Genomic DNA, 27,735 nt, shown 5'->3' with positions numbered 1-27,735 from the left:
TTGAATTCAGCTTTATATATTCACCCTCCTCTTTTTTACCTACGTATTGATGGGTATTGTTTCATTTTTACTTGCTCCACACCAGACTGGTGGGAAAGGGGTGGCTGTGCTGAATTCTCGACTGTAGTCTAACCACACTCACATTAGAATCTGTGCTCGTGGTTCCAATGGTGTAATATTGGACTTCCTGAACGGATTAGTGCTCAGAGGAGATGAAGGTATGTATATCGGTTTAATGTCTTGGCAAAGCTAGGATAATATTGATTGCAACATACTGTAACACAAGGGAGATCTTATGTGATTCTTCCGCAGTTGTTTTAGTTAAATTTAGTTTAGTTTAGTTCAGTTCAGTTTAGTTTAGTTTAGTTTAGTTAAGTTAAGTAAGTTAAGAAGTTAAGTTAAGTTTAGTTTAGTTTAGTTTAGTTTAGTTTAGTTTAGCTTAGTTTAGTTTAGTTTAGGTTATTTTTACGTGTACCGAGGCTTTTTGTTGCATGCTATCCAGTCAGTGGAAAGACTATACATGATTACAATCAAGCTGTCCACAATGAACAGATACAGATACAGGATAAAGGGAATAATGTTCAGTGCAAGATAAAGTCAGGTAAAGACCGATTAAGGATAGTCCGAGAGTCTCCAATGAGGTAGGTGGTGGCTCAGGACCGCTCTCTAGTTGGTGATAGGATGGTTCAGTTGCCTGATAACAGCTAAGAAGAAACTGTCCCTGAATCTGGAGGTGTCCGTTTTCACACTTCTGTACCTCTTGCCTGATGGGGGAGGGGAGAAGAGGGAGTGACCGGGGTGAGACTCGTCGTTGATTAGTGTAAAATATTGTGTATAATATGTTACAGTGAGGATGTTGCCAGAACTTGGGGACATGAGTTGTTATGAAAGATTGGGCAAGCTAGGACTTTATTTCTTGGGGCTAATCTGAAACAACTTGATAGTATTTGATCCTCAAAATAAGCACAGGTTGAGCCTCTCATTTGCCGATATCAAAGGAAGCCAAACATTCTTAATGTGAACACTTTCCGATATCGGTGAATCTTCATCTTGTGGCATACTTGCCAATATGATATTATCATGTATATCGCAACATTTAGCGGCTTTAAATTGCAATGTTTAAGAAGGGTAGATGGACATGGTACATGGATAGAATAGGTTTAGAGGTAGTTGGGCCAAACGCAGGCAGCTGGGAACTGTGTAGATGGGACATGTTGGTCGGTGTGGGCAAGTTGGGCCAAAGGGCCTGTTTCCACACTGTATGATTCTATGTCTCCATGACTATATCAAGAAGAAACTTTTAAAAAGCAACCTAGGAAGAGTGCAGGGAAGATTTACGAGGATGTTGTCAGGACTCGAGAGCCTGAGCTATTGAGAGAGGTTATGCAGGCTAGGACTTCATTCCCTGGAGCGCAGGAGGCTGAGGGATGATCTTATAGAGGTGTACAAGATCATGAGGGGAATAGGGCAAGGGGGAAACTGTTTCCCAGCCGCTTCCTGGTGGGGACGCGACTATTCTCCGAGTCGCGTCCTCGCCCGCCTCCTCGCGGCCTAACACCTGGATTGGCGTGGCCTTTCCTGCCGGGGACCGGACCAGAGCTTCAGCAGCGGCGGCGCAGCGCTGGAGTCACCACGGAGCAGGCGATGCCTACCTGGATCGCCGTTTGGAGCTCCAGAGCGTTGGGCCCGCGGCTCCAACATCGCTGAGCTGTAGTTTGGAGAGCTTCCAGCGCGGGCGGCGCTGAACAACATTGCGGAGTCCTAGGGCCCTTTGCCGAGGGCCGCCAGCGTCACATCTCCGCCCAGCGCGGCCTGCAGACTTCGGGAGCCGTGGACTCCGGTAAGAGGTGCCCGACTCGGATGTCCAAGCCGCTGAGGAGGTCCTCCAGTCCCGACGTCGGACTTCCATCACCCCGGCGAGCGGGCCTGAACATCGGGCCGCCCGGAGCGGCGAGAGCGGGGGGTTCGGGAGCCCCTCCGACCACGGGAGGACAACAGTGGAGGATGACTGAATTTTTGGAGCCTTCCCCCTCAGTGGGAATTTGATCCCGTTGTGTGGGGATGTCTGTGTTAAAAAAAACAGACTCTGTGCCCTGTGCTCTTTTTTATTTATTTGTATGGCTGTATTGCGACCACACATTTCACTGTCCCAATTGGTACATGTGACAAATAAATGTATCTTGTATCTTGTATCTTGAATGGATATAGTGAATACACACAGGCTTTTACCCAGAGTAAAATCAAGAGCCAGAGGACATAGGTTTAAGGTGAGAGGGGAAAGGGGCAATTTTTTTAGTCAGAGGGTAGTGGGAACATGGAATGAGTTGCCAGAGGACGTAGTTGAGGCAGATACTATCTATCTATCTATCTATCTATCTATTTATCTGTATACAGGGTACTACTAAAAGTCTCGTCTTGTTTGGACGCCTGCCTGTCTGCCTGCCTGTCTTGCGTGCGAGTGAGCTCAAGGAACTTTGCCAAAACGGTACACAATAGCGCTAAAATATTTGCACCGCCTTACTCAACTTTGTATAAAGTTTCCTTCAGATTAATGTTATGTTTCACAAGTTATTGACATTTAAACGTTAAAAAAAGCCCACTTTGAGATAAATAACTGTGACCCTGCTGTGAGTTTTCTGGCAGCTTCCAGCGATGATGCCACAATGGAATCTCACAGTCCTCCAATCACAATGAGATCTCATTTACATTCGCTGCTGTGAACATTCCACCACCCAACAATGACATCACAATGGGATCTCAGCTGCCACCTGACAGTGACTGAGGGTTGGGTAAAGGAGTGGGAGGGAGAGGTGACAGAGAGACAGAGATAGAGATAGAGACAGACATATATAGGGTTAGAGTGTGTGTGGGGGGGATTAGTGTGTGTGGGAGGGTAGTGCAGGTGTGGGAGTTAGTGTGTGTGTGGGGGGGTTAGTGTGTGTGTGGGGGGGATTAGTGTGTGTGGGGAGTTAGTGTGTGTGTGGGGGGGTTAGTGTGTGTGTGAAGGGGGTTAGTGTGTGTGTGGGTTAGTGTATTTGTGGGGGGGGGGTTAGTGAGTGTGGGGGGGTTAGTGCGTGTGTGGGGGGGGGGGGTTAGTGTGTGTGTGGGGTGTTAGTGTGTGTGTGTGGGGTGGTTAGTGTGAGTGTGAGGGGGTTAGTGTGTGTGTGGGGGGGTTAGTGTGTGTGTGTGGGGGTTAGTGTGTGTGTGAGGGGGTTAGTGTGTGTGTGTGGGGGTTAGTGTGTGTGTGGGGGGGATTATGTCACAACGGGAACCTGTCAGCCACGCCTGCGCAGTTGGGGACTATGGGTCAGTGGTGGAATATTGTGTTTGTGGACCAGCCCTCCTGTGTGATGCTGCGCCACCCAACCCCCAATGTTGGGGACGGGGCCCAACGGGTCCCACTTCGTCTAGTATGTTACTAAAACTCTCATCTTGTTTGTTTGGATGTCTGTCTGTGTGCGAGTGAGATCCTGAAATTACGCCAAAACAGTACAAGATAGCATTGCAATTTTTTCACCACCTTACTCACAATTTTCCTGTGGTGCGTTTACAAGAAGTTTTATTCAGTTCGATGTTATATTTTACAAGTTAACACATTTTTAACTTTACAAAACCCCACTTTGAGAAGATTTTTCCAATCTGCACTGGCAGTTACCTGCTATGACGTCACAATGGGATTGTAGCGCTGCCCACTACAATGTTGCTATCCCAGTACACTGAGTCCTTTAACAAGTGCAATTGCATTTTTTTTTAAAGTTTACAATGAGGGAGGGTGAATAAAGGGGAAAGAGTCGGCCTGCACCGTTGGGGGCTATGGCTGAGTGGTTGAATATTGTGTTGGGGGGGATGGGTTGCGTTGGGGGACCAGGCCTCCCGTGTGACAGGTACCCAACAGGTCCCACTTGGTCTAGTACCATTTAAAAGACACTTGGACAGGTACATAGATAGGAAAGGTTTAGAGAGATATGGGCCAAATGAGGGTAAATGGGACCTGCTTAGATGGGTCATCTTGGCGGGCATGTTGGTCTCTGGGCCTGTTTCCTTGCTGTAAGACTCTATGACTCTAATTGTAATAATGAATTTAACGTACGTAAATGGTACTCTTCCCTTGTATAAGGTGGAAGAAACCATTGTTTTCGCAGAGAAACTCACTTTTTGGATATTTATGGTTGGTAAGGAGTCATATTGTTTGGAAAGATTTGCATATCAGACGTAGTTACAAGACTTAAAAATAAATAATACTAACTTTCGAACTTGAACCTAATGGACGTTTAAATGGTATCAGAACTCCAACTTAATGCCAGTCAGAAGGAGAACAAAAGGTCAAGAGGGTGGTGCCCTTTACATGAGAAAGATTCTATCTACAAGGAAGCAATATGATGACAGAAATAACTGAAATGATATAATACCTTGACAAATGTTTTTGCATCATAATGGATCAGTTTGACACAAAGTGTTGGAGTAACTCAGCGGGTCAGGCAGCATCTCTGAAGGGTTCCCTTCCGAAACGTCTGAAAGGGCTCCCTCCCGAAACGTCACCCATCCTTTTTCTCTAGTGGTGCTGCCTGACCGGCTGAGCTACTCCAGCACTTTGTCTCTATCTTTGGTATAGACCAGCATCTGCAGTTCTTTGTTTCTCTATTCTTCGATCTTCAGATGTGCAGCTTTCTAGGAGTGGCAAAGTAACTTCACGTACTGCCAGCAGTCTCAATCTAAGTCAGAAGTTCAGGGGAGATGGACACGAAGTGCTGGACTTGTATGCAGCGGGTCAGGCGGCATCTCGGGAGGAAAAGGATGGGCGACGTTTCAGGTGGGGACCGTTCCAGACCCGAACCGTCACCGATGCATGTTCTCCAGAGTGTCACCTATGCAGCTTCTCTGGGGAAAAGGAATAGGTGACATGTTGGCTCGGGACCCTACTTCAGATGCGTCTTCTCCAGAGGTGCTGCCCGACTCGCTGAGTTACTCCAGCACTTTGTGTCTACCTTTGGTATAAACCAGCATCTGCAGTTCTTGGTTTCTCTACTTCACGATCTGAGGTCCCACCTCTGAGACATAGGTATGGGTGCCACTTCACAGCCACCACCAGAAGTGCCTTTCTCCTGAGACTTTAAACTGAGGTCCTTTCTGCACATTTTGATGAACTTAATAGATCCATGAGAGTCCTGAGGAACATTTAGGGAGGATGGCCTGACCAATATTAATTCCTGAGCTCACACCATTCAGTAACCTCGAGACACAAGGAACTGCAAGTGCTGGAACGCTTGAGTAAAACACCAAGTCAAACACAAACACAAACACAAACACAAGGACTGGACAAGCTAGATGCAGGAAAAATGTTTCTAATGTTGGGCGAGTTCAGAACCAAGGGCCACAGTCTGAGAATAAAGGGGGAGGTCATTTAAGGCTGAGGTGAGAAAAAACTTTTTCACCCAGAGAGTTGTGAATTTATGGAATTCCCTGCCACAGAGGGCAGTGGAGGCCATATCACTGAATGGATTTAAGAGAGAGTTAGATAGAGCTCTAGTGGAGTCAAGGGATAGGGGGAGAAGGCAGGCACGGGTTGTTGATTGGGGACGATCAGCCATGATCACAATGAATGGCGTTGCTGGCTCGAAGGACCGAATGTCCTCCTCCTGCACCTATTTTCTATGTTTCTATGTTTCTAAGTGCTGGAGGAACTCAGCGGAACAGGCAGCATCTGTGAAAGGAATGGACAGGCAACGTTTCGGGTTGGGAACCCTTCTTCAAAATGCAATAAGACCCAGGAACAGGGAATTAAGCCGTTCAGCCCATCAATCCCTGCTGTAAAAATACCCAATGTGTAGGTCTCCACAGCCATCTGTGGCAACAGATTTCTTTGATCTATCTCCAATACTTAGATGACTGCATCAGTGCTGCCTCCTGCACCCATGCAGAACTCATGGATTTCATCAACTTCACCACTAGTTTCCATCCCACACTCAAATTTACTTGGACCATCTCCGACACCTCCCTCCCCTTTCCTGATCTCACAGTCTCCATCACAGGAAATAGACTATTGACTGACGTCTATTATAAACCCACTGACTCCCACAACTATCTTGACTACACTTATTCCCACCCTGCTTCCTGCAAAGTCTATCCCCTACTACTAATTCCTCCGTCTACACCGCATCTGCACCCAATATGAGGTGTTCCATACCAGAACATCTGAGATGTCCTCATTCTTTAGGGAACAGGGGTTCCCCTCTCCCATCATAGATGAGGCCCTCGTGTTTCCTCAGTACCCCACAGCTACGCCCTTACACCCCCTCCCCCTCATCGCAACAGAAACAGAGTCTCCCTAGTCCTTACTTTCCACCCATCAGCCGTCGCATACAACACATCATCCTCCGAAATCGTTGCCACCTCCAATGAGATCCCAACATTAGTCACATTTTCCCATCTCCACCCCTTTCCGCCTTCAACAGAGACCGTTCCCTCTGCAACTCCCTGGCTAACTCACCCCTTCCCACCCAAACCATCCCCTCCCCAGGTTCCTTCCCCTGCAACCGCAGAAGATTCAACACCTGTCCCTATACCTCCTCCCCCGACAGTCCTTTCAGGTTAGGCAGAGGTTCACTTGCATCTCCTCCAACCTCATCTACTGTATCCGTTGTTCAAGATGTGGACTCTTATACATCGACGAGACCAAACGCAGACTGGGCGATCGTTTCGCTGAGCACCTTTGCTCAGTCTGCCTGAACCAACCTGATCTCCCGTTTGCTAAACACTTGAATTCTCCGTTCCACACACATCTTTCTGTCCAAGGTCTCCTCCATTGTCAGAATGAGGCTAAATTATAATTGGAGGAACAGCATCTCATATTTCACTTGGACAGCTTACAGCCCAGTGGTATGAATATTGATTTCTCTAACTTCAGGTAGCCCCGGCATTCCCTCTCTCTCTATCCCTCCTCCACCCGTCGCACTAGCTTCTCACTTTCATCCAACAAACAGCTAACAATGGCCTGTTTCCTTTATCAGCATTACTTTTTTGCATATCTTACATTCTTTGTTCTTTATTTATCTACATCATCGTCTATATCTTTTGTTTCCATTATTCCTAACCAGTCTGAAGAAGGGCCTTGACTCGAAACGTCACACATTCCTTCTCTCCAGAGATGCTGCCTGACCTGCTGAGTTACTCCAGCATTTTATGTCTATCCTTGCAGAACTTTATGCTTTGCTCATTAAACGTCCTCTTTCACGAGAAGGTGAGAGCCCTTTGATGTTGTGTGCCTGAAGCAATGTCCCTGACTGGTAAAGCAGGAAGCTGTACAGTTAAAACCTGCTCTGCCACCTTCTGACACTGAGCTGTCCATTCTGTGTAAGCACTGATTTCCTTTTTACCTTTGGAGGCAGTTCTGTTCCGGCTCTCACAGTGAGATCTGATTGCAAACATTAATGACGTTGCAGAATGGCTCATGAGTTTCATTACCTCAAGTCAGAGAAACTCCAGATTCAGGGACAGTTTCTTCGCAGTTGTTATCAGGCAACTGAACCATCCTCTCCCCTACTAGAGAGCGGTCCCGACCTCCCATCTACCTCATTGGAGACCTTCAAATTATAGTCATAGAGTCATAGAGTAATACAGTGTGGAAACAGGCCCAACTTGACCACACCGGCCAATATGTCCCAGCTACACTAGTCCCGCCTGCCTGCATTTGGTCCATATCCCTCCAAACCTGCCCTATCCATGTACCTGTCCAACTGTTTCTTAAACGTTGGGATAGTCCCAGCCTCAGCTACCTCCATACACCCACCAAACATGTTCCTGATGTTGGGGGAGTCCAGAACCAGGGCCCACAGTTTAAGAATAAGGGGTAAGTCATTGAAAAAGGAGATGAGGAAACACTTGTTCACACAGAGAGTTATGAGTCTGTGGAATTCCTCAGAGGGTGGTGGAGGCAGGTTCTCTGGATACTTTCAAGAGAGAGCTAGATAGGGCTCTTATAGATAGCGGAGTCAGGAGATATGAGGAGAAGGCAGGAACAATCAATCAATCAATCAATCAGTTTTATTCGTCTGAAGAAGGGTTTCGGCCCGAAACGTTGCCTATTTCCTTCGCTCCGTAGGTGCTGCTGCACCCGCTGAGTTTCTCCAGCATTTTATCTACCTTCGATTTTCATGCACCTACAGTTCCTTCTTAAACAAAAAGTTTTATTCGTCACTTGCACATAAAGAACGGGGTACTGATTGTGGATGATCAGCCATGATCACATTGAATGGCGGTGCTGGCTTGAAGGGCCGAATGGCCTCTTCCTGCACCTATTGTCTATTGTCTATCGTGTGAAAAAGTTACCGCTCAGGTTCCTATATAAATATGTTTCCCTTCATCTTGAACCTATGTTCCTTGGTTCTCGATTCCCCTACTCTGGGCAAGAAACTTTGTGCATCTACCCGATCTTTTCCACTCCTCTATCCTTTTCTCCAAAGATGCTGCCTGACCCGCTGAGTTACTCTAGCATTTTATGTCTATTGTTGTTAATCGGGCTTTACTGGACTTTATCTTGCACAAAACGCGATACTCCTTATTCTGTATCTGTACCCCGTGGACGGCTCAATTGTAATCAGGTATGGACTATTTGCTGACTGGTTGGCACGCAACAAAAAAGCTTTTCATTGTACCTCGATACACGTGACAATAATAAGCAAAATGAATCAAAACAAACACAAACAAAACTAATAGGCTGTGGGCCGGGCATCGAAAATGTGTCTAGAAATGAACTTTCGTGACCCATGTCTCAGAACGACATTAAATTTTGCACAGATAAAAATAATTGAGAAGGAAGTCATACTCATCAGTGGCAAAAGTTGCACATTAATTAATTAAACTAATTAGAAAATTAGATCAAAAAGGTAAATCGCCATCTAGTGTCCAATGCCCATATTACACCATGGGGAGCCTATTTCCGTGTGTACCTGTCAAATGTGCATCTGTAAATGTGTGTGTGGATGAGTGTGTGAATGTGTGTGTGGGTGTGTGTGTGTGGGTGGATGGATGGGTGGATGTGTGTGGGTGGATGGGTGGGTGGATGTGTGTGTGGATGTGTGTGTGTGTGGATGTGTGGGTGGGTGGATGTGTGTGTGGATGTGTGTGTGGGTGGATGTGTGTGTGGATGTGTGGGTGGATGTGTGGGTGGATGTGTGTGTGGATGTGTGTGGCTGTGTGTGTGGATGGATGTGTGGGTGGATGGGTGTGTGTGTGTGGATGGATGTGTGGGTGGATGTGTGTGTGGATGTGTGGGTGGATGTGTGTGTGGATGTGTGTGTGGCTGTGTGTGTGGATGGATGTGTGGGTGGATGTGTGTGTGGATGTGTGTGTGGCTGTGTGTGTGGATGGATGTGTGTGTGGATGTGTGGGTGGATGTGTGTGTGGATGTGTGTGTGGCTGTGTGTGTGGATGGATGTGTGGGTGGATGTGTGTGTGGATGTGTGTGTGGCTGTGTGTGGATGTGTGGGTGGATGTGTGGGTGGTGTGTGTGTGGTGTGTGGGTGGGTGTGTGGGTGGATGTGTGTGTGGATGTGTGGGTGGATGTGTGTGTGGATGTGTGGGTGGATGTGTGTGTGGATGTGGGTGGTGTGTGTGTGTGGATGTGTGGGTGGTGTGTGGTGGGTGTGTGTGGGTTGTGTGGGTGTGTGTGTGGTGTGTGTGTGTGGTGTGTGTGTGGCTGGTGTGTGGGTGGGTGTGTGTGGATGTGTGGGTGGGTGGATGTGTGTGTGGATGTGTGTGTGGATGTGTGTGGGTGGATGTGTGTGTGGATGGATGTGTGGGTGGATGTGTGTGTGGATGTGTGGGTGGATGTGTGTGTGGATGTGTGGGTGGATGTGTGGGTGGATGTGTGTGTGGGTGGATGGGTGGGTGGATGTGTGTGTAGATGTGTGTGTGGGTGGATGTGTGGGTGGATGTGTGTGTGGATGTGTGTGTGGGTGGATGTGTGGGTGGATGTGTGTGTGGATGTGTGTGTGGATGTGTGTGTGGGTGGATGTGTGTGTGGGTGGGTGGGTGGATGTGTGGAATGTCGCACTGTCATTCACCAGCACGCCATAATCATAAGCCATTCACTCATTGTTTAAATAATTCGACACAATAAACAGTAAAACACTCCACGTTAAAATACTTTATATAATCATTTATTTCCCCAATCTTTTCGTTGACATTCCATCTAATCTTCATCTGAATATTCTTCATCGGATTCCAAATCTTTTGTAGTAAGAGATTTTCTGCAGTCAACACACTTACATAATTCTGTACATGGCACACCATGCTGTTGACATGAGCATCTTCCTTTCTCTGTACTTGACTTCTCACAGCTTGTTTTCTTGCATGAACAGTATGTTAATTCTAACAACATGCTTGGGGCCGGAGGCAGATCAGCCCAGTCAATGTCCAATTCACCACCTACAATTTTCCACCCTTTGGACTGGGAATTTGTGGAACCTGTGCCATACATTTTGAATGTTCAGCAGTCTGGTAAAGGAATGAAAAGTAAAATAAATCAACATCCTCAAATATATCTTTACATTGTTCAAAGTAACATCATACCTGAAACAAAGTGCGTGATTGGCCAATTGGCATCCGGTTCAATGTTAAACGAGCTTTGATTGGACTCGAAAAATTTGAGGTTTTTCTCATATTTTAAAAATATGTGCGGGTTTTGTTCTTGACGAGTTTCAGGTATGATTTATGTAATATTTTTACACAATATGTTAAAAATTCCGTGAGTAGTTCCGTGAGTTGGGTCACGAACTTGAACAAAACAGTTCCTCGGACCACAGCCTATAAACTAAACTAGACTAAAGTCAACTGCTATGGGATAGCCAATGGCAAGTATGCTTCTGGGTGCTATTGTATTTTTCTCTTCAATTAAACAATCCCTCAGTACAGAGTTCGAAACCTGGATTCTGTCTCTTATCATTTATCCCATCGGGGCACAGAGAACAGCTTTGGCTCAAATGTACACAAAGTGCAGGAGAAAGTCAGCAGGTCTGGCAACATCTCCGGCAATCCAGAGGAGGCCAGAATAGAAATGTCAGAATGGGAATAGCAAGGGGAATCACAGTGGCGCAGCAGTAGAATTGCTGCCGCACAGTGACAGAGGCCCCGATTCAATCCTGACCTTGGGTGCTGTCTGTACATAGTTTGTACATTCTCCCTGTGGCCACGTGGGTTTTCTCCAGGTGCTCCAGGTTCCTCTCACACTCTAAAGACATACAGGTTTGTAGGTTAATTGGCTTTGTTAAATTGTAAATTGTCCCTAGTGTGCAGAATAGTGCTAGTGTACGGGCAAGCATTGATAGGCACGGACTCGTTGGGCAAAAGGGCCTGGTTCCGTGCTTTATCACTAAATTAAATTAAACTAGACTAACACTAGACTAAACTAAATTAACCTAAACCAACCAAAACTAAACCAGGAGATCCTTGGCGAACTGAGCGCAAGTGAATTCTCCAATTTTAGGTAATGTTGTCCACCCCCCCCCCCCCGCCCCCACCACTCCCTTCCCTTCCCCTTCACCCTGTTGCGCACCCATTTCTCCCACATGACTGTCATAAGGTCAAAAGGGATAGGAGCAGAATTAGGCCATTCGGCGCACTAGGCCTACTGTGCCATTCAATCATTGCTGATCTATCTCTCCCTCCTAATCCCATTCTCCTGCCTTCTCCCCATAACCCCTGACACCCGTACTAATCACTATATACTCTCCTCTTACATTCATCCCCCCAAAGTGCATCTCCTCACACTTTCTCAGACTAAACTCCATCTCCAGCGGCAGAAATGGATGGAGAAATGGCAGATGTAACTTATCGAAGGGTCGTTCCATTTGGTTTATTTGATAGACTCTAGTTTTTGTACTTACAAAAAAAAACTGAACATCCTTTTTTTAATGTTAAATTGATACCATGTCTCACTTCCACTTAAACTGAATGAACTGGAGAGCCCTGAACTACTATCTGCCTCATTGGTGACCCTTGGGTTATCTTTGATCGGACTTTATTGGCTTTACCTTGCACTAAACATGATTCCCTTTATCATGTTTCCGTACACCGTGGACGGCTCGATTGTCATCATGTATTGTCTTTCCACTGGCTGGTTAGCACGTAACAAAAAGGCTTTTCACTGTACCTCGGTACACGTGACAATAAACTCAAACTGAAACTGAGTTTAACACATCAATTTAACATGATAAACAATGCTCAGTCTTCAAGGCTTTAAGCGTTAAGCTAAAGTAATGGGCCTGTCACACTTAGGCGATTTTTTTTTGGCGACTGTCATAGTCATAGCAGGTTGCCGAATAACCGGCGACTGGACCCCCCTACGACAATGTCTACGACAATATCTACAACAACCTACCACCTAGTCGACGTCAAGCTACCGACAACCGGCGACCCATTAGGACGTCCACTTATGACCACACCTACGACAACCTACGTCCACCCGCGGCAAGGTAAGACAATTAAGTCGCCGGTACCTGTCGCCGGTTGTCGAAGGTTGATGTAGGTAGTCGCCAATGGAATTCACCGAAACCAGAAGCGGCGACAATCTACGCCATCCTGGCGACAATCTACGACAGCACCTACGTCAGGAGAAGTCAAGCTACGACAAGCCCACGGTCACCGACTTTCGCCGAAAGGTTTTGAACATTTCAAAATCCAGTGGCGACCAGAAAGACGGTACGACCATCCAGGCGACACCCTGACGACCATGTGGTGAAAGCCTAGTCGCCTGTAGTCGCCTAAAAAATTGCCTAAGCATGACAGGGGCGTAAAGCACTTGCAAAACATCAAACCTGATCTGGCAGAAACAGTAATACTCCATAGGCTGTTCATGATGGTATTCCTATGCAGTCCAAGGACGTCTGTTGGTGCAAGTACTGCATTGCCCCAACTTCATGGAAGTAGAAACTCATAATGACATGGTGGCACAGCGGTAGAGTTGCTGCCTTACAGCGAATGCAGTGCCGGACACCCAGGTGTAGGTGCTGTCTGTACGGAGTTTGTATGTTCTCCCCGTGATCTGCATGGGTTTCAACCGAGATCTTTGGTTTCCTCCCACACTCCAAAGACGTACAGGTTTGTAGGTTAATTGGCTTGGTAAATGTAAAAATTGTCCCTAGTTGGTGTAGGATAGTGTTAATGTGCAGGGATCGCTGGTCGGCACGGACCCAGTGGGCCAAAGGGCCTGTTTCCGCACTGTATCTCTAAACTAAACTAAACTAAACGCTCATACTATTATCCAAGTATTGGAGGGACCATGAATTGGTGGAATCAGCATCTTTGCCAAAGAATTAAAAAATGCAAAAACTATGCAACATCCAAGATAATCATTAACTAGTAATGGGTTTGCTCAAAAATAAGTTTACAAAGCAAATAAAACATTCGTCCAGACTGACTGCTAAAGCTTCTTCATCTTTCTCCCATAAAAGGCATTTGACTGACTAAATGACTCCTTCTTTCAAGTACTTATCATACATAAAAGTACATGTGTAGGTCGGGACTGCAGATGCTGGTTTAAACCGAAGATAGTCACAAAATGCTGGAGTAACTCAGCCGGGGCAGGCAGCATCTCTGGAGAGATGGAATTGGCAATGTTTCGGGTTCAAGACCCTTCTGCAGACAATAAAAGCATGTTTGATGTGAAAAGCCATATAGGTTCAGTATCATCCTGGTATATACACAGAACCATTTCCCATCATGACGACATTGGCCAGGGAGATTAGCAGACTTAATGTTCAGAGGGCTCTGATAACACTGGCTCCATCAAAAGGCAAAGAGTCTCCAGGTCTGCTTTGTCTCCAGAACCAGGGGCCACAGTTTAAGAATAAGGGGTAAGTCATTTAGAACGGAGACGAGGAAACACTTTTTCTCACAGAGAGTGGTGAGTCTGTGGAATTCTCTGCTTCAGAGGGCGGTGGAGGCCAGTTCTCTGGACACTTTCAAGAGAGAGCTAGATAGGGCTCTTAAAGATAGCGGAGTCAGGGGATATGGGGAGAAGGCGGGAACGGGGTACTGATTGTGGATGATCAGCCATGATCACATTGAATGCCGTTGCTGGCTCGAAGGGCCGAATGGCCTACTCCTGCACCTATTGTCTATTGTAAATCATAACAGCGTGAGTTTTAAAAAAAAGTTACGTAGCTCAATGTGAATTTAAGGTCTTACATTTAACCAAAGTAAACTATGAAGGTAGAAGAGTGGTACGGTGGCGCAGTGGTAGAGTTGCTGCCTTACAAGCGCCAGAGTCCTGGGTTCGATCCTGACTACAGGTGCTGTCTGTGAGCAGTTTGTACGTTCTCCCTGTGACCGCGTGGGTTTTCTACGGGTGCCCCGGTTTCCTCCCACACCCCAAAGACGTGCAGGTTTGTAGGTTAATTGGCATCACTAAACAAAAATAGTAAATTGCCCCTCGTGTGTAGGATGATTCCAGTGTACTGGTCGGCGTGGACTAGGTGGGCCGAAGGATTTGTTTCCTTACTGTATCTCTAAACTCTACAGTGTAAAAGCTAGTAATATTTGGTTTGGTTTTCACCTGTATGAAGTGTTAACTTCTGCACCTGATGCAGCAAAACAATGTGTAGAGAATATGTAGAAACATGGAACTGCAGATAGCAGTTTACGAAAAAAGACATACAGTGCTGGAGTAACTCAGTGGTTCAGGCAACAGCCCTGGAGAACACGGATAGGTGACGTTTCAGAGACTGATCGCAAGGGTGGGAGAGGAGGGGATCTAATATACACAAAGTGCTGGAGTAACTCAGCAGGTCAGGCAGCATCTCTGTATATCATGGATAGGTGACGTTTCGGGTCGGGATCCCTTTTCAGACTGATGGGGGGGGGGGAGGGAGGGGGGGGGGAAGATAGTTGGAAGAGAGGAGGGGCAGGATAAAGGTGAACACGAGCAAGGGTTTCTTTTGATAGGCAGATGGTTGGAACAAGGCCAAGGATGAAAAAGCAGAAGGTGTGAGACAAAAGGATTGAAGAGGTGTGAATTGTGAAGCCAGAGGAAGGAATGTAGGGGGAGGGGAAGGGGGGAAATAATCAATAGTCCAGGTGGGGCACAGAGGAAGGGGGAGCGGGAGTTTTAAAGGGGAGAGGGGGTGAGGCAGAAAGGCGAGAGAGTTGTAAGAGGTTCCCTAAAATTGAAGAACTGGAGGTTCATCAGTTGGGTTAGAAGCTACTCCAGTGGAATATGAGGTGCTGTTCCGCCAGATTTCATGTGGCATCACTAACAATGGAGGATGCCCAGGACAGAAAGGTCAGTATGGGAATTGGGAGGAGAGCTAAAATGATTAGCAAACCGGGAGATCTAGTAGCATTGGTTATTGGTGCATCTGAAGAAGGGTCCCGACCAGAAACGTCACATAGAAACATAGAACATAGAAAAATAGATGCAGGAATAGGACATTCGGTTCTTTGGGCCAGCACCGCCATTCAATATGAACATGGCTGATCATCTAAAATTAGTAGCCCGTTCCTGCTTTTCCCCCATATCCCTTGATTCCTTTAGCCCTAAGAGCTAAGTCTAACGCTGTCTTGAAAACATCCAGTGCATTGGCCTCCACTGCCTTCTGTGGCAGAGAATTCCACAGATTCACAACTCTCTGGGTGAAGAAGTTTTTTCTCATCTCTGTCCGAAATGGCCTTCTCCTTATTCTTAAATTGTGACCTCTGGTTCTGGACTCTCCCAACATCGGGAACATTTATCCTGCATCTAGCCTGACCAAACCTTTAAGAATTTTATATGTTTATGAGAGAGCCTCTCATCCTTCTAAATTGCAGTGAATAGAAGTCCAGTCGACCCATTCTTTCACCATAAGCCAGTCCTGCCATCCCGGGGATTAACCTGGTGAACCTACGCTGCACTCCCTCAATAGCAATAATGTCCGTCCTCAAATTAGGAGACAGAAATTGCACACAATACTCCAGGTGCGTTCTCACCAGGGCCCTGTACAAATGCAGTAGGACCTCCTTGCTCCTAAACTCAAATCCTCTTGCAATGAAGGCCAACATGCCATTTGCTTTCTTCACTGCCTGCTGTACCTGCATGCTTACTTTCAGTGACTGATCGTCAAGGACGTCAAGGTCTCATTTACTTCCCCTTTTCCTAATCTGACACCATTCAGATAATAATCTGCCTTCCTTTTTTTGCTACCAAAGTGGATAACCATACATTTGTCCATATTGTACTGCATCTGCCATGCATCTGCCCACTCACCCAACCTATCCAAGTCACCTGCAGCCTCATAGCATCCTCATCGCAGCTCACACTGCCGCCCAGCTTTGTGTCATCCGCAAACTTGTAGACGTCACATTTAATTCCCTCGTTTAAATCATTATTAAATATTGTAAATAACTGGGGTCCTAGCACCGAGCCTTGTGGCACTGCCTGCCATTCTGAAAAGGGCCCGTTAATTCCTACTCTTTGCTTCCTGTGTGCCAATCAGTTCTCTATCCATGTCAATACCCTACTCCCAATACCATGTGGTCTAATTTTGCACCCTGATCTCTTGTGTGGGACCTAGTCAAAGGCTTTTTGAAAGTCCAGATACACCACATTCACTGGCTCTCCCTTATCCATTCTACTTGTTACATCCTCAAAAAATCCAGATTAGTCAAGCATGATTTCCCCTTCATAAATCCATGCTGACTTTGACCGATCCTGTCACTGCTTTCCAAATGCGCTGGTGTAACATCTTTAACAATCGACTCAAGCATCTTCCCCACTCCCAATGTAAGGCTAACTGGTCTATAATTCCCCGTTTTCTCTCTCCCTCCTTGCTTAAGTAGTGTGGTTACATTGGCTACCCTCCAGTCCACAGGAACTGATCCAGAGTCAAGAGAACATTGGAAAATGATCACCAATGCATCCACAATTTCTATGGCCACCTCCTTGAGTACTCTGGGATGCAGACTATCTGGCCCTGGGGATTTATCTGCCTTCAGTCCCAACAGTTTACCTAACACCATTTCCTGACTAATGTGGATTCCCACAGTGCCGCCCTCTCACTAGATCCTTGGTCCCCTAGTATATCTGGGAGATTGTTTGTGTCTTTCTTAGTGAAGACAGAAGCAAAGTATTTGTTTAACTATTCTGCCATTTCCTTGTTTTCCATTATAAATTCACCTGTGTCTGATTGTAAGGGACCTACATTTGTCTTCACTAATCTTTTCTGTTTTACATATCTAAGGAAGCTTTTAGTTTTTTTATTCCCTTTTTCCAAGCTCTTTTTCCCTCCTCTTAATGAGCCCCTTTGTCCTCCTCTGTTGAGTTTTAAATTTCTCCCAGTCCTATGGTTTGCTGCTTCCTCTGGCCAATTTATATGCCTTTTCCTTGGATTCAACACTATCCTTGATTTCCCTCGTCAGCCACGGTTGAGCCACCTTCCCCGTTTTATTTTTTCGCCAGACATGGATGAACAATTTTTGGAGTACATCCATGCGATCTTTAAATCTTCGCCATTGCATCTCCACCGTCAACCCTTTAAGTATAATTTGCTGGTCTATCCTAGCCAATTCCTGTCTCATGCCTTCAAAGTCTCCATTCTTTAACTTCAGTACCCTAGTCTCTGAATTAACCGTGTCACTCTCCATCCTAATGCAGAATTCCACCATATTATGGTCACTGTTGCCCAAGGGACCTTGCACAACAAGATCGCTAACTAATCCTTCCTCATTACACAATACCCAGTCTAGGATGACCTGCCCTCTAGTCGGTTCCTCTACATATTGGTTAAAAAACCCATCCTGTGTACATTCCAGGAAATCTTCCTCCTCAGCACTGCTACCAATTTGATTGGCCCAATCTATATGTAGATTAAAGTCACCCATGATAACTGCTGTACCTTTGCTACACACATCCCTAATTTCCTGCTTGATGCTTTTCCCAACCTCCCTACTGCTGTTTGGTGGTCTGTACACAACTCCAACAAGCGGTTTCTGCCCTTGGCTATTTCACTGTTCCACCCATACCGATTCTACAGCATCCAAGCTAATGTCTCACCTTGTTATTGCATTAATCTCCTCTTTAACCAGCAATGCTACCCCACCTCCTCTTCCTTTCTGTCTATCCCTCCTGAATATCGAATACCCCTGCATGTTTAGTTCCCAGCCTTGGTCACCCTGGAGCCATGTCTCCATAATTCCAACTAGATCATATTCCTTAACCACTAACTGCACATTCAATTCATCCACCTTATTGCGAATGCTCCTCGCATTAAGTCACAAAGCTTTCAGGTTTGTTTTTCTTATCTCCCTTCCATCTTTTGCTTCTGTCCTCCTTTTATGGCCCTCTGTCTCCTTGCATTGGTTCCCATCCCCCTGCCCTGTTAGTTTAAATGTGGCCTTTCCTACACTCTCTTTCCCATTAACTGCACGCATACGCTTCCACGTTATTGACTCCCTCCCCCCAACCCCCCACTGTTTAATTTAGTAAAGTAAAGTATCCTTTATTGTCATTCAGACATTTCAGTCTGAACTAAATTGTATACATTGCAGTCATAACATAGAATAAAATTACAAAACACACACTTAACACAGTTTAACATCCACCACAGTGAGTCTACCAGGCACCTCCTCACTGTGATGGAAGGCAAAAGTCTTAAAGTCCTTGTCTCTTCCCTCCTCGACTCCCTCTGCGTTGAGGCGATCCAGCTTCCGATGTTGGGACCCCCCCCGCCGGGCGATGGTGCCCTGCGGCCGCATCCGAGCTCCGCAAACGGGCCGGTTCAAACTCCGCGGCCCGGGGTGGTCAAAGCTGCCGAAGCTGCCACCCTCCAGTCCAGCGGACAAAGCTGTCGCTGCGGGAGCTCCAGAAAACCGGTCACCAACCTGGGACATGCGAGCTCCCAATCGTCCACTGGGCCCGTGTAGCCCTAGTAAACCTGCCTGCCAGAATGTCAGTCCCCCCTCCTGTTAAGGTGCACCCGTCCCTTTTGTACAGGTCACCCCTGCCCCATCTAGAAATCTAAACCCCTGCCCCCTGCACCAACTCCCCAGCCACACATTCAGATCCCCTATCTCCCTTTCCTACCCTCACTAGCATGAGGTACTGGAAGCAATCCAGAGATAACCACCCTAGAAGTCCTGCTTTTCAGCCTCCTGCCTAACTCTCTATACACGTTGCAGAACCTCCTTCCTCTTCTTACCCACCTCATTTGTTCCTACATGCACAACTACTTCCGGCTGTTTACCTTCCCTCTGGAGGATGTTCTTAAGTCAGTCTGAGACATCTTGGACCCTGGCACCAGGGAGGCACCTCATTCCTTTTCCCATGAGATGCTGCCCGACCCGCTGAGCTACTCCAGCACTTTGTGACTAGCATTGGTTGTAACATTGGGAAGTCAAGTTTAATAGATTGGTGGACACCAATGTTCAATTTATTAGAAGTAACGCTGAAACGAAAAGTGACACACAAAACAATCTGTAACCTTTAATAATTGACTTGGCGTGTTATATTTAGCAGATCGGTTAACGGATTGCCATAGAGCAGGTAGGAATTTAACGCGCGTGGTAAATAAATTATCCATTCTCTAAATATAGCGCACGTTAAGGAAATGAAAGTGTATTTTGTGGCATACCTAAGCGATTATTTGTCATGACCCATAACCCATATTTCACCCTGCCCAGTTTAGGTAATATCATCTAACTGAGGTGTGAGTTTCAGAAGGCTTCGGAGAGCGTGAAGGGGGCAGATGCATAAGCAATTGACCAAGACGCAACGCCACCGTGATCTCCAACTTAACACACAGTGTCCAAGTATCTCGACGCTGTTTGATCCACCAAGACCTCAAGCAAACACAAGCGACATTCTCAGAGCGGAGATGACTTGGGTGGGAAGACTCGGATGAAAGAAGGTCCGGGAATATGGATGACTATTTCATGTTGAAGGGTTTAAGACTGCTCAGTGTCTTCCTCATAGCCAAAGTGGTTCGGGTCACTGGCTGTCCCTACGGCTGCAATTGTAGCCAGTTTTCAATCAACTGCACGGGCGCTCACCTCCAGCAGTTCCCACTGGACATCCCCTTTGCTACCAAACAACTGCTCTTCTGTAACAACAACATCTCCAGCCTCCCCGTCCACCTCAACTACCTGGGCGGGCTGGTTCACCTGGATCTCAGCAACAACTCGCTGGCCGAGATCTCCCAGAGCGCCTTGGTCAACATGCAGAGGTTGGTGTATCTGGACCTCAGCCGCAACCGTCTGCGGGAGCTCACCCACCTCGCCTTCAGCTACCTGGCTAATATGGTGGTGCTGAAAGTGAGCGGCAACAAGGAGTTGACTTTCGTGGACAGCCGGGCGCTCTCTGCAAACTCCAAGCTGCAAGACCTTGACTTGAGCGGGAACGGTTTGACCTTCATAGATGTCAACATCTTGTCTGCGCTCACTCACCTCAGATCGGTGCGTTTGGCAGGAAACCCTTGGGCGTGCAATTGCAACTCGGAAACCCTAATTAGTTGGATAAGAAGAAACAGGCGAATCATTCCAGGTAGACTTTCATTTGTCCTTCATTTGTCGGGTGAAAAGAAATCGATTGAAACCTCAATTATTGCAGAATGCAAGAATGGAATTGGATCAACACCGCACTTAATGCCCATCTCCAGTTGATCTCAAGACGTATGGGAACTTTAAGCGTGTTTTTCCCCTGCTCCTGAGTTCCCTTTGCTTTTACATTTCATATTACACCTGTACTGTGTGTGCAATGTTACTGAAATTGAGATATTAGAAACTGCTGATGTTGGAATCTTGAGCAAAACACAAAGTGCCGGAGGAACTCAGCGGGTCATAGAAACATAGGTGCAGGAGTAGGCCATTCGGCCCTTCGAGCCAGCACCGTCATTCAATATGATCATGGCTGATCATCTAAAATCAGTACCCCGTTCCTGCATTTCCCGCTAAATCCCTTGATTCCTTTAGCCCTAAGAGCTCAATCTAACGGAGTCAGGCAGCATCTGTGGAGAAAACAAGATAGGTGACATTTCGGGTCGGGACCCTACTTCAGAACCGGCCCGAAATATCACCCATTCATTTTCTCCAGAGAAGCGCTGAGTTACTCCAGCACTTTGTGTCTTCCATCGGTATAAACTAGTATCTGCAGTTCCTTTCCTACACATTCGGGATTAAGGATGTCTTGCAATTATATGGGACCTCGGCCAGGCCACACCTGCGGTATTGTGTACTGTTTTGTTCTAGTTGCCTAGATATAGAGCGAGAGAGTGCTGCAAAGATTTATTGAATCAGTCTGAAGAAAGGTCCCGACCCTAAACGTCGTCTTCCCATTCCCGGCACAATTGCCACCTGACCCGCTGAGTTACTCCAGCACTTTGTGTTTTGCTGAATGGTAGCAAAGTATATTTAAGCTTAACTAATATGCCGGCGCCTTTAATCTCCCGCCAGAATCGTGACATAGAAAATAGGTGCAGGAGGAGGCCATTCGGCCTTTCGAGCCAGCACCGCCATTCATTGCGATCATGGCTGATCATCCCCTATCAATAACCCGTGCCTGCCTTCTCCCCATGTCCCTTGATTCCACTAGCCCCTAGAGCTCTATCTAACTCTCTCTTAAATCCATCCAGTGACTTGGCATCCACTGCCCTCTGTGGCAGGGAATTCCATAAATTCACAACTCTCTGGGTGAAAAAGTTTTTTCTCACCTCAGTTTTTTCTCACCTCACCCCTTTATTCTAAGACTGTGGCCCCTGGTTCTGGACTCGCCCAACATTGGGAGTCCAGAACCAGGGGCCCTGCATCTTGCTTGTCCAGTCCTTTTATAATTGTATATGTTTCTATAAGAACCCCCTCATCCTTCTAAACTGCAGTGAATACAAGCCTAGTCTTTTCAATCTTTCCTCATATGACAGTCCCGCCATCTCAGGGATCAATCTCGTGAACCTAAGCTGCACTGCCTCAATCACAAGGACATATCAACTAAGTACAGAACTTGGTTCAGTTTAGTTTTAAGTTTAGAGATACAGCATGGAAACAGGCCCTTCGGCCCACTGAGTCCATGCTGACCATCGATCACTCAGTTCTATGCCAGTTCTATGTTATCCCACTTCTCATCCACTCCCTACACACTAGGGGCAATTTACAGAGGGTCAAACCTGCACGTCTTTGGGATGTGGGAGGAAACCGGAGCACCCAGAGGAAACCCACGCGGTCACAGGGAGAACATGCAAACTCCATTATTATCTTGCTGTAAAGGAGAGAATCCTGTCCACATTTAAAACCCAAGGTAGTATATAAACCAAGTGCAGGAAAATGCAGGGGTGTGGGAAGAAACCAGAGCACCCGGAGGAAACCCAGGCTGGCACAGGAAGAATGTACAAACTCCACACAGACAGCACCCGAGGTCAGGATCGAACCCGAGTCTCTGGCACTGTGAGGCAGCAGCTCTACCAGCTGCACATTCAGACGTATTATATAAGAAACACTTGATCACTATGCGATACATGATGATCCAAGTATGCCTAATACATGATATGGTCCCTGTTGTTTTCCATTCCATTACTACTAAGAGCACTTGCTGTGGGCAGGCTCTAGTGTCTCGGATATCAACACGAGATCAACACCTTGTCCGGTACACATTCCTTGTGCTGGAGCTGCCTTGCTGAGGTGACAGCAAGCCAAGGATGCAAAGACCAAATCCGATTCCCATCTGGTGTGCAAACATGTTTGTTAATGCACGTATGGGCGGCATGGTGGCGCAGAGGTAACGTTGCTGCTATACAGCGCCAAAGACCCTGGTTCGACCCTGACTAGGTGTCTGTAGGGAGTTTGTACATTCTCCCCATGACCACATGGGTTTTCTCCATGTGCTCTGGTTTCCTCCCACACTCCAAAGATACAGATTTGTAGGCTAATTGGCTTGGTATCATTGTAAATTGTCCCTAGTGTGTAGGACTGTGCTGGTGTGCTGGCGGGGACTCAGTGGGCCGAAGGGCCTACGTCCATGTTGTGTCTCTAAACTGAACTAAACTAATGGGTGGGATTAATTTGCTTGGATAGTTTACAGCCCAGCAGTATGAACGTTGATTTCTCTAATTCCAAGGTACTCCTGCATCTCCTGCCCTGCCATCCCCTCCCCTCCCATGCCCTGCCCTCTCCTGCCCTGCCCTCCCCTCCCCTGCCTTCCCCTGCCCTCCCCTCCCCTCCCCTGCCCTGCCCTCCCCTGCCCTCCCCTGCTCTGCCCTCCCCTGCCCTGCCCTCCCCTGCCTTGCCCTCCCCTGCCTTGCCCTCCCCTACCCTCCCCTGCCCTCCCCTGCCCTGCCCTCCCCTGCCCTCCCCTGCCCTGCCCTCCCCTGCCTTGCCCTCCCCTGCTCTGCCCTCCCCTGCCCTGCCCTCCCCTGCCCTGCCCTCCCCTGCCCTGCCCTCCCCTGCCTTGCCCTCCCCTACCCTCCCCTGCTCTGCCCTCCCCTGCTCTGCCCTCCCCTGCCCTGCCATCCCCTGCCTTGTCCTCCCCTGCCCTCCCCTGCCCTGCCCTCCCCTGCCCTGCCCTCCCCTGCCCTGCCCTCCCCTGCCTTGCCCTCCCCTGCCCTGCCCTCTCCTCCCCTGCCCTGCATCCTGACTGGCCTACCAGTTCCACTATTCGCATCCTTGTGCCCCTCTCGTTATCACATCTTCCGCAGCCAACAATGGGCCATTGTGGGCTCCACCATTCCTGAGGTCATCTGTTGCTGGCCCTGAGTTGTTCTGGTCCTTTCTCACTTCCAGTTCATTTCCCCCGATGCCCCTCCAACCCACACCTCTACTTTCAGTCTGAAGAAGAGTTCCGACCCAAAACGTCACCTATTATTTTTCTCCAGAGATGCCGCCTGACCTGCTGAGTCAACTCCAGCATTTTGTGTCTATTTTTGGATTAATTGCAATTTTGATCTGAAACTCTAAATTATTCTGAATGATGGTAACGGCATCTAAAAGCTCTGGTCAGACCTCACGGGGACATACAATATTGTAGATGCTGGAATCTCGAGCAGAAAGCTGGAGGAACTCAGTAGGTCAGGAGCAACTATGAAGCGAATTGGACAGGCTACATTTTGAGTTGGGACCCTGCTTCAGACAACAGGTAGAAAGAGATGAGGGAAAATATTAAAATTTTGGAAAAACCCAACAATCCCCACAATTAAAATGTGGATTATGGAGATGTCTGAGACCTTACACTTTGAAAAAATTAGACTTGTCTTAATTGACAAACCAGAATTGTTTGCTAGAATATGGTCTCCATTTATTGATTTTCTGAAAGGGTAAATTGGTCCAGCACGGAAGCTTGACTGAAACTTGAATCCAGGATTGGATGAATAATTACACTTTATAATCTACAGACCTATCTCCAAAATTGTGTTATTGGTCATTTATTTTTTTTTTTTTTTTTTTTCTCTCTCTTTTCTTTCTATAGCTCTATCTTTCAAAAAATCTATTAAAAAATAAATAGAAGCTGTGTTAATATGTAATTGATAAACAAATTGTGTTTTGGTTATGATATGTATATGCTTCTAAGAAAAAAAAAGAAAGATGAGGGGATCTGATGGGGCAAGAACAGGGGAGTGATAGGTGGATGCAGGTGAGGAGGGGTCGATTGGAAGATGAGTCAAGTGGGAGAGAGAAGAGTGGTGGTAGTGATTGAGGCTGGAGGTGAACAGTAGAGAGGGCAACAGGGTGCAGATGTTGGAATCAGATAAGGAAGGAGGATAGGGGAGTGAAATGTATAACCAGAGGGAGGAATGTTGGGTTGAACAGAGGAGGGGGGGAGGGAGAAGAAAATGAGGGACTGGAGTTTAAATGAGGTATCTGAAATGGACCAGAAATCCATCCATGGGATGTTCCATATTAAGCCATAAATGAGGGATATCAACTGAGACGCAGTAAATACATAAATCATTAATAGCGGCAATATTAATTATGAATGTTTTCCACAGTATATATTCACTTAGCTTGTCCATAATAGCCTGAAAGAGAATAAATGAACGGTTCGATGACAACTCAAATGTTTTGGAGGGTCTGAAATATCATTAAATTGCCCAAATTTGACCACACTTTATGCTTTAGGCACTTGACTGAAGCGTTTGTTTCAAAAATGTCTTTGTATTGAAAATTTGGATTCTGGTGCTGCAAATACTGGATCCATATAACACCAAAGCAGGCCCTTCATCCCAACTCATCCATGCCGACCAAGGTGCCCCATCTATCCTAGTCTCACTTGCCCGTGTTTGGCCCGTATCCCTCTAAACCTGTCCAAGTTTCTATTAAATGTTGTTATTCTACTTGCCTCAACTATCTCCTCTCGCAGTTCGTTCCATATACCCACCACCCTCTGAATAAAAAAGTTGCTCTTCAGGTTCCTATTAAATCTTTCCTCGCTCACCTTAAAAAAGGTTTTTTGGACAGTCTGAACCCATTTGCCAGGGTGAAAATGCCAAAGCTATTGCTTTAAGGTGAGAGAGTAAAGATTAAAGGAGATGTGAAGGGCTTATTTTTTACAGAGTGTGTGGTAGGTACCTAGAACGTGCTGCCAGGGGTTGTGCAAACAGATACGATAGTGACATTTAAGGGGCTTTTGATCTGGAACATGGCTATGCAGGGAATGGAGGGTATGGAGTATGTGCAGGCAGATTAGAGTTGGTCTTGGCATCATGTTTGGCACAGACATTGTGGACTGAAGGGCCTGTTCACTGTTCTATAATCTATGTACTGTGCTGTGGATCTGAATTAACTGGGGACCGACACAAAATACTGGAATAACTCAGCGGGTCAGGCAGTATCACCCAAAATGGATGTGTGACGTTTTGGGTTGGGACCCTTCTTCAGACACAACCTGAAACGTCACCTATCCATTTTCTCCAGAGATGCTGACTTATCCACCGAGTTATCCAGCATTTTGTGTCTTTCTTTGGTATAAACCAGCATCTGCAGTTCTTATGTATTACAATACTGAATGAACTGGTTACAGAATCTTTCTTTGATTGTTCTTTTCATCTTTACCAGATGTTGCAGAAGTCACCTGTGCATTTCCAGATTCTTTGCAAGGAGTCCTTGTCACGGAACTTGCAGATAGACTATTCCCACTCTGTCATAGGAAACGGGAATTTAAACTGAGCGAAGTCCTTTACTTTTGCCTAATCGGCCCAGGGCTATTTTCCGCAAGCATTGCACTCAACTTGACTTTCAGCTTGTTGATGGTTCTCTACAAGAGGATCAAGAAGAAAGATATGAAGCACTATCGCAAACTCCGCAGGGCCATCTCGTTTAAATACTCCAAGCGGCCGAACATAATTATTCAGCAAATCAATACCAAAGCCTTCGCAAATGGGGGTGCAACATTCGGAGTGCAACTCAGCAGATGACTTTACATCTGACCTGTTACTGTGAAAGGATGTCCACACTGAGAATGACCATAGGATATGAAGTAAAATTACAGTATTGCCTTAATGTCGACACAATCAGAAAACCATCTCAATCAATAGGATTTACAATTGCTATTCTGAAACTCCATCTTGTCGCATGTTGAACCTCAAGGATTTTTACACATTTATTTGTTGGAAACCAGAATCAGGTTTTAGGATTCAAAATTCTGCAAATGAAATTTGTTAACAGTGTAATCTTATTTTTTTAAATTATTTTTCCGTTAGATAAACTAAAATTGTGAATGTTAGATCCTTTTGAACTCTGTCTCTCTGTAAAACAATGCCGTGATAATTCATTTCATATGAGCAATTTTGAAACAATGAATGTAGAGAATAAATTAACTGGCAGGAACACATGGAAACTCTCTGTACAGATTAAAGAGATTTGGTGGTTAGAAGTGTTTGCTTTGACTCATTTATTCTTTTTAAAATTGGGCCAAGTTTGGCTTTCAATAAGATTTTAAATAAAGCATTCAACAGAGGTTGAATGTTGAAATGAGTTACTCTTTATACCTTGCAGAGCTGGTGTGAATCCAGCATAGGCTGATGCAAAAGAAGGCCCTTCTTTCATAGTCATACAGCGTGGAAACAAGCCCTTCTGCCCAACTTGCCCATGCCGCCCAATATGCCCCATGTAGGAAATAGATAGGGTGAATACAGAGAGGTTTTTTACCCAGGATCAGGAAACAGGAACCAGAGATTTAAGATCAGAAACAAGAGATTATATTCAAGAATCTAGATTTAAGGTGAGAGGGAAATGATTTAATAGGAACCCGAGGAGTAACGTTTGCATGCAGGGGGTGGTGGGCATTTGGAACGAGCTGCCAGAGGAGGTAATAAAGACAGGAAAGTAAATTCCGTTAGTACAGTTTAGTTTGGAAACAGGCCCTACGGCCCACTGAATCCACGCCAGCCATCGATCACCCTTTCACAGTAGTTCTATGTTATCCCACTTTCTCACCTACCTCTTACACACCAGGGGCGATTTATAGAGGGCCAATTAACCTACGAACCCGCACGTCTTTGAGGTTTGTGAAGAAACCAAATCACCCAGAGGAAACCCACGTGTTTACACAGGGAAACTTTTAAACACTATGCAACACCAACCTCAGCAACGATGAACTTCTACGGATTGTGTCTTTGGTTGCTCTACGGATTATTTTTTGCACTAGCATTACGTTTATTAATGTATTGAATTTTTAAAATTGTTATCAGGCAGCATAGTGGTGTATCTGGTAGAAAGCACGGCGCCAGAGACCCAGGTTTAATCCTGACCTCGGTTGCTGTCAGTGTAGAGTTTGCACGTTCTCCCTATGAC

At 46.4% G+C, this 27,735-nt stretch overlaps 1 protein-coding gene across 2 annotated transcripts; it reads left to right on the top strand.

The window, feature by feature from the left end:
- On the top strand, positions 1-26,815 carry LOC116977526 (leucine-rich repeat-containing protein 52-like). Of its 2 annotated transcripts, none has more exons than XM_033028026.1 (3): positions 1-218; positions 19,653-20,506; positions 25,999-26,815. In XM_033028026.1, exons 2-3 carry the CDS (start codon positions 19,885-19,887, stop codon positions 26,355-26,357), a joined length of 981 nt encoding a protein of 326 aa, XP_032883917.1. In that variant the 5' UTR covers positions 1-218; positions 19,653-19,884; the 3' UTR covers positions 26,358-26,815. The 2 variants fall into 2 exon arrangements, with proteins under 2 accessions (XP_032883917.1, XP_032883919.1); XM_033028028.1 differs by having other exon boundaries at positions 19,648-20,506.
- The last annotated feature ends 920 nt before the right edge of the window (positions 26,816-27,735 follow it).

The sequence above is a fragment of the Amblyraja radiata genome, chromosome 10 (genome assembly GCF_010909765.2).
Source record: "Amblyraja radiata isolate CabotCenter1 chromosome 10, sAmbRad1.1.pri, whole genome shotgun sequence".
In the NCBI taxonomy this organism is placed as follows: Eukaryota; Metazoa; Chordata; class Chondrichthyes; order Rajiformes; family Rajidae; genus Amblyraja; species Amblyraja radiata.
The sequence above is the reverse complement of the archived record's forward strand: the minus strand, read 5'-3'. Positions and strand labels throughout refer to the sequence as shown.